Source organism: Sander vitreus, chromosome 10 (assembly GCF_031162955.1).
Source record: "Sander vitreus isolate 19-12246 chromosome 10, sanVit1, whole genome shotgun sequence".
Classification (NCBI taxonomy): Eukaryota; Metazoa; Chordata; class Actinopteri; order Perciformes; family Percidae; genus Sander; species Sander vitreus.
The window spans coordinates 17,590,857-17,598,873 of NC_135864.1; the positions used below are offsets into that span (position 1 = coordinate 17,590,857).

General features: G+C 40.5%; 1 protein-coding gene across 3 annotated transcripts in view; it reads left to right on the top strand.

Moving 5' to 3' along the window:
- diaph1 (diaphanous related formin 1) overlaps positions 1 to 2,081 on the top strand; it is a 102,995-nt gene extending 100,914 nt beyond the window's left edge. For all 3 annotated transcript variants that reach the window (XM_078260613.1, XM_078260614.1, XM_078260616.1), the window contains one exon: positions 504 to 2,081. In XM_078260613.1, coding sequence (XP_078116739.1) covers positions 504 to 691 — 188 coding nt within the window. In that variant the 3' untranslated portion in view covers positions 692 to 2,081. The remainder of the gene's footprint in view (positions 1 to 503) is intronic.
- Positions 2,082 to 8,017: the final 5,936 nt, after the last annotated feature.

The following is an 8,017-nucleotide window of genomic DNA, read 5'->3' on the forward strand; positions in this document are numbered from 1 at the left end:
CATTCCCTCTTCCTCTAAATGTCCCTTATAGACCTTATTTTTTTTCCCTCTTTTCCTCATGTTTGCCACTTTGTCAAAATCAAGTTGAGTCTAATCTGACATTAGCAGTGAGTTGCTCCAGATGCCACACTAATCCACACACATACGCAGCCACACCATTAAGCCATTTGTGTGTTTGTGTGTCATTGTAATGCATGTATGTGTATGTTGGAAAGAAAGGGAGCTTCCATTTTCGGTTTTATCATTCAAAACACAAGTCTATGGTGTTCTCAGAGGCACATGCTTGTGACTGTGTGTTCAGTCAGTGGAAATGTTAAATATCTGTCTGCGGATGTGGTGCTGTTTGACTAACTGAAAATATGATACTTAAGCACATACATCAGATATGTCTCTTCATGGCATGCACTGACATATCTGTATGGATCTGTTATGATATAAACATGACATCTAAATTGCTATGGTCTCTTTACTTGTTTATCTCACTCTGTCTTTCTCTTTCTCAGCCAACCACCGACGAGCTGGTCATGCAGTGACCAACATCCTGGCCAAAGAGCTGATGCAAGAAGACGCGCCTTCATCCAGCAAACTGCCTGCTAAGAAGAAAAAGTCAGAGGAGAAGGAGGAGCCTAAACTAGAAGGAGCCGAGTCATTAGAGGAGTTACTGGAGGCTACTCTCTCTCGGTCCAATTAGGCACACAGGGCAGAAAGTTTTTTTTACTCAGAGTCAGTGATATCCAAACGCAGATGTATTTGTAGCCATTTCAGGGGCCAATATCAATCTGAGATTAGCTCACAGGAAAAAAGCCCCGTTTCCCTGACCCTTGTCTTAACAGGACCATCTTTTAGGGTAGTATTGATTGGGTCTTCTGGGAGGACAGGGAGTGGCAGAGGATGAAGGTGGGGCTCTGACCTCAGCCACAACTCCTGGATGGATGTCCCTCGTCATCAACCTTTGGATCTTTGCCATTGTCATAAAGATTTAATTGCTTTCTTCATGTGCACATATCTGTTCATGTTATTTTTTTTTGTTTCACTTGATTCACTTGTCATTTATCAAAGGGCATCTTGAGCGATTCCAAAGACTCAGGAGGGATCCACCCTTTTTTGTGTTTTTTTTCTTCTTCTTCCAAATTTCTAATTTAGAGTGGGGATATCTGGAATTTGGCACATCTTGTAGGTGTTTCATAGGGTTTTCTTTGGATGTTCCAGGCCAAGACCACTTTGCGCTTCTTCACACTATGAAACATATTGCTTTGTATTTGCCTGGTATACTGTATGTTACTGTTTGTAAATGTTAATAATTTCTGTGTTATTGAAAAAAAGTGCCAACCAATAGAAATCTAGTCTTGTCATTTCACTCCCAGATTTTGTCCAGTCACCATTTGCATTGGGCTGCTGTGTGGACCAGTCCAACAGCAGTCATCACCTGGGTGTTTAAGTGTGTGTTTTTTATACTGAGAAGGGATTTAGTTCACTGGTGTGCATGCATAAGTTCGATTTTACATACAAATGGAGATGATTTACACAAACTTGTCTAAGATACCACAAGTGTCCACAGCAGTTATATGAAGAAAACCTGCCTACATCTATGAACATGAACATTCCCATTAACCCCAGAGGGACGTGGAGATAGATTGGAGGAGAAAAGTCTTCCACAGTCAGTTAAACCAAAAAGAAAAACTTTTAAAAGGGTGTTTCCATACAAAAACTAGCCTGAGCAGTTTACATGCCTGTGTGTTTATATGTATAAGAATGAGTGTGTGAAGTAAACTGCATTTATTTAGTTCTATGTGCACAACTTCCTACATAAATGTGTGTATTTGTGCATTTAGGTTTGAGTGCGTGTGTGTTGCCATCTGTAATTACTGTATGGTACCGACCATGCTGTCATAAATCCTAGGTTTCATAAACAGCTTTGTGGTCTTTTTGCTGATGATATAGCACACTGGAAAACTGCCCAAAACTGCTGAGACAAGTAGTTGTGTCTGTCTGTCTGTCTGTCTGTCTGTCTGTCTGTCTGTCTGTCTGTCTGTGTGTGTGTCTGTGTGTGTGTGTGTGTGTGTGTGTGTGTGTGTGTGTGCGCGCGCGCGCGCGCGCGTGCGCGCGCGCGTCTGTGTCTGTGTCTCCACTTTCCCTCCGACTGAACTGCAACAGTAGTTGCTGAATGTCTGGCCTTGTTCTTATTTGTATGCAGTAGCCATCAGCAGACATGTTGCCATTATGTTGTGGTGTAATATCCAACAGGAATCCTGAGAGGTAATGTCAGCTGCTCCATGCAATATTTATAACTATGCAAACACGATACTATAGTGTGTACTCCAGCCCTGATACTCAGCCAGCCTCAGGATGTAAAAACTACTGGGTAGACTCCAGCGGTCTTTATCAACCCACTGATTTGAGATCAGTGCTTAATCTTTCCTGCGATTGAGGAAAATCTGTATAGGTCTGAATGTTCACCATTTAAGGAACCAAATCTATTTTTTTTTTTCTCAACGCCAGTGTTTATATGACATTGTGTGTCTTTGGAGAAACTAACCTAAACAACATAAAAAGAAATGAGGTTTTCCAGGACAGTAGGTGTAGAGATCCTTTTTCTGATCAAGTGCTGGTGCTGCATTTTAATCCAGTAACAGAATAATTAAGTGCAAAACCCCATGCACCCAAGCACAAAATATGTTGTATATGTAGTTAAACCAGACACGAGTGCTGTTTTATTATTCTGCCCACCTCTTCAGGTAGACAGTGCCAGGTGAATGTGTGTACCATGCTGAAAGTTGGCTGTTTTCTACATTAAGGAGAGAAAGATTTAGAAAACTGAAAAGGATATCAGAACATCACTGGAATATTTGTTGTTTTTTAATTTGAATCATTCCTTTTGTTCATTAAAGAGATTGTTTTCTATGTGAATTTTTACAGGTGGTTATTTTAATGTATTTGAATGGAGACTAGATGTTTGTTTTTTTTGCTCTATGTATACAGAATAATGCACATAGTCATTCTGTTTGCTACACAGAACTATTAAAAATGTCTTAATGCATTTAATGATGTGACTGGCTCATTCTTTGGTCGTGTCATGCTGAAAGTGTACACGTCATCTGTCGCCGTGTTAATGTGATCAAATGTCAGTGTGAAATTTCTAGCTCAGTTGTATTCCTGTATTTTTACAAAAGTGAATTATTTTAAAGCACATTTCTCCATACTTTTCAATCTCTTCCCCCCTCCTCCTCCCCTCTCTCTCTCTTGCTCTCTCTCTCTCTCTCATGTAAACACATTGTGCAGTAAAATACCAGATAGTTACTGCATTCAGTAGTGAAACTAATTGTATTGCCAAAAGACAGCAGAAGAATAAACAGTTTAATTAGTTATTTTTTACAGATAAATTCCAGGATTTTCCATGGCACCAGGGTTTCCAGAGACATTTTCCATAATTGGGTGTTAGACATGATGTCTCGCATTAAAGTGTCTGTGTGTGTGTGTGAGTGTTACGGTCTTTGAGATTTCCTGTACCTTTAGAGGGATGCTAGCCCACTTTACATGTGGTGGCTTTAACAGAGCACCCAGTTCACTCAGAGGAAACACACCAGTCTTCAATCCGACAGTCACTAAGACCATCAGCTTGTATCTCCTCTCTTCGACAGCAGCATTGACTCAGAAAGGTTTCCTAATATAAACTATAAGTCATGACGCGTCCATCTCCTCCCTGTAGTGGTCAGCTAGCCAGTACAGGTCTGTTATGGGAATACCCTGCTGTGTCACAGCGGCTATGCAGATGCACTCCCAAAATAGCTAGAGAAGTTTCCTGGCCTCAACTTAATTCTGCAAGGTAAGGTGATTCCATTCTTTGAACATCTTTCCTTCCACATCTCCTAAATCTTTCAGATGTTCTCTCCTGCTGCAGCTTGTACAGACTGAAACCTTTGCATCTGTTTTTTGTTTAAAACGGAAAAGGAAAAGCATCAATCATGTCCTTTATTCTCTGGTGGTACTGTTACAGTAAGTTAAATCCACCTGAAAAGTGAATTTGCTCCGTGTAGAGGTCAGTATGTTAGTGAAGATGATAAACTTCACCCACAGTCAGTAATGAAAGCTGTCAATTGGTCAATGAAACTCTGCAGCGGATTGTTATTGGGATGATTACCACAGAAGCCTGTCTGAATACACTCACCGGACAGCAGCTAGCAGCTAACGGCTAACGGCTATCTGGCTGTACACACTCACCGGAGGGCAGCTAGCAGCTAACAGCTACTACTGCACTACTGTTTTGTAGTACGCTTGTAGTACGTAGTTGCAGCTTCTCCGTGTTACCTGCACTGATTCGGGACGGGGTTTTTTCTATCAAAAGTACTCGCGTAGCTATAGCGATCAAGATTAACGTAAAAATTGGCCGGAATTCTCCTTTAAAGAGCCCAAAATGGTTTCTCTTCATTTTAAATGGAGCATTTTCTCGTGTTATCTCATCTCTGATGTCAGAGAGAAAATAATGAGTTCTGCTTTTGGAAGTTATTCCATAAGGAATCCATTTCCCACCAGCTTTCCTGTTCACTGTGAATGAAGGCCTCTGCTCTTTAGTGAACCTGAGCTGCTGCTGCTGCCGCCATCCTTTCACCTCATTAACTGCCCTGTTAATTTAACCAGAAAGCCCCAACTTCCTTTCATCATTTACGATCTTTCTTTGGGCACACACACACACACACACACACACACACGACTCTGGCTCGACAATAAAGACGATGGTGAATCAAAATGTCTGTGCATCATTTTGATTTCTTTGTATCCATTTGTGCATCGTACTGTCTCTTTGAAGACACCATAAGCAGTTGTTCTCGAGCATCTGATCCTAATCAAAGTCAAACCTAAACCGGGCCAGCAGCTCTTTGTTTTCTACTGTGTGTGCACATGTGTTCCTTATTTTATCCACATAATGGTTCCTGAAGTGATTTGTGTGTGTCTCTGCGTAGTAGAACTACACTGATGATGTCGTTTTATAGCTTTGTTGTGGAATAAAGAAAGTTTCTATCTTTTGACTACATTTTGGTATCGCAACAGCACAAAACGTAATAATGGGCTATCTAATAAATAATTCATGAAACTTAAACGTTTAAATTACATTCTCAAAATGCCTAAAACATAATTTAATCTATGCAACCCCCCCTTTTTTTAACTCGAGAAATCGTTTTTAGCCCTAGTCCACTGTGAATGAATGAATTGTCAGGATAACATAGGGAGGGGGAAGAGGAGGCTTTTAAAAGCAAGTGGGGAAAAGCTTTCAACATACAGATGATTTACAGTAAATGGGAAACTATCATAAAGATGTCTCCTTAATCCTGAAGATGAGAGCTTGAGTGACTACAAGAGTTTGGAAAAGAGGAAGGGAGAGGAGTGTTGCATTTAAAACCAGCGGGGAGGTTTGAGAATGAATGAAATGCCCATATAGTAGAGCAGGTGAAAGAGGTTGGGGGATTGAAACAGTGAGAGTAGAAGGCTGGTAGTGATGGAGTGATTAACTGGATGTCCCTGGATTAAAAAGATGATTTGTTCACACCAACAGCACTGTGGGAGCGGCTGAGTGCAGACTACCTGCTGCCTTTTAGTTGTCTCTTTGTTGCGTATGTTTGGCACATTTGCATCCCTGAGTAGCCGGTGTGTTCTTATGTGGGTGTGTCGGTGTCCGTTGTATGTACTCTGTTACACTCATACTTGTGACTGTGTTTATACACCACACGTGGCTGTGTACGTGAGCACATCCTGTTCATGTAAGCCACTGCAAGCTGTAAGAAAGCAGAAAGCAAACTCTGTTTTTGACTTGTTGAATTACACAGAAGAGTACATCAGATACACGTCAGTATCGGAAAGAAAGAGACAGGCATGTCATCTTGGTCATTAACTGTTCTTCAATAGCTGTTTATTTAAAGTCCTTTGCTCCCACACTTGGCACATGTTGTGTCATCCTGTTAGCTGTGTTTTAACATAGGCCTAACAGGGCTAACTTGTTTGTAAAAGTTACATGAGTCATAAGTGGTAAAAGTCAGGCAGACAGACTACAGAGGTCATCTTGTTGACTACAATGAAGTAAGCCCATGTTAACTACAACAGGTTGCACAACTGTTGTCACACCATGCTTTTTCACCAATGTCATCGGGGTGGTAACTAAACATTTTCAGCTATCTTCAGCCATCCTTCACTTTTGCGAGATAGTCAAACATTTAGTGAATAAAGCATGGTATGCTGTTTGAATAGACTTGCATTGAAGCTCACAATGGTCTGCACCTGACTGTGTGTACATTGTCGAAGTTAGAAATTGTAGCCTACTTGTTATAAATGTAATGCTGCCCCACCATGAGGTTAAACTTTTAATTTGTAAAATACTTGAGTTTATAACCAAATACCTGCAGTACTAATGACATCAGCTTCAGTTGTACTTTTTGTTTAGTGCTAATAGACAAATGTTAGCATGCTAATAATATGCTAAACTGGGATGGTAACGTCATACCTGCTAAACATCAGCATGTTAGCGTTGCCATTGTGAGCATATTGGCATGCTGACGTTAGCATTTAGTATAGCCTCACAGAGCTGCTAGCATGTCTGCCGTCTTGTTCTTCAAATAATTAGACAGAATCTTCATGTCAGTTGGTTAATAATGACAGTAAAACCATCGTCATTGTTATCATTAGTGAAATGGATTTTTTTTTTCAATATCTATTTGTATAAGTTGCATAGATACCACCCAGTAGAATAACTGTGCTAAGGGTTAAGGTTCGAAAGTTAAAATATTTAGGTTTTTAAATGAACTGTTAGAAATGCTTCTATTCATTTGGGTTTATTCTGGTTAAGGTTAGGTCAAAGATAGGTTGATTTATCTATATTGATGTCTCATTACTATGAAGTTTCCACTCCTCCTGCTTCCCAGACTTTCTCAGTCTCTTGTTGTGACATTCTGGTGAGTCGGGGGAGATTTGTATGCGTGTGTATCTGTGTGTGTGTGTGCGTCTATGCCCTTATATGCGTGAAGGGGGTCTGCTGGAGAAAAGCGGTCTGAACAAAGAAAGGGGGCAGTATAATTGGCTTCAGCACTGCCAGACGACACAATGACACAGCTATTGATAGTGGAATGAGTTCCCGGGAGCAGTGGACCAATGGCGGTTCAGGAGTCTGTTTTTCACAGCCTCTGATTGGCTAGCTGAGGGAGGCTGTCGGTCTCCAGGTAGCAAAGTGAACCTCGGAGCATATCTGCCACCCCTCTGCCTCCTGGAGAAGGGAGGGAGGAATGGAGGGTGGAAGAGAAGATGTGACCTCTGTGGAGAAAAGAAAACAATTAATTTACATGCACACAACCTTTTATCTTTTATATTCTGTATGTTTCCTCTCCCCCTGCTATTTCCTCATCCCTTCTCTCTTTTCTTTTCCTCCAAAAGTTTTGTGCCTGCATTTTTTTGGCTGCTAATAGCACCCACATTGCCAGGGCTCTGAAATAAATGTGTTTCATTTGTCTTTAACTTGGCTGTACACTCCATGGCTTCTTTCAGTCTCCATTTCTGAGAACTGTGGATTAAAGCTTCACTTCATTTGTTTAGATTGGCCATTTCTCAACTTCCCTGCTGCTTCAGGAGAGAAATACACACTACTGTTGCATTTCAACTCCAGAGAAACAGGGTTTGAGTGACTCCTGAAGAATGCAAAAACAGCTTTAACTGTTTTTTGAATGTTAGTACGTGTATGACTGTGTGTGTATATATATATATATATATATATATATATATATATATATATATATATATATATATATATTTATTTGAATGTGCTGAATATGCGTCTGCATATTTTTCATCTTATTTGCATCATTTTGAATTTGCCTGCAAGTTTACATTCACACGCCTGCATCTTAGTGTGTCAATGTGAATCTCCCTGCATCGGGTCATCATATCTTAATAAATATTAATAATCTTGATCTAATTACTCGGCTGCTTGTACAACACTCTTCATGTGACACACAATTAGCAGACGATTAACATGGGCCAG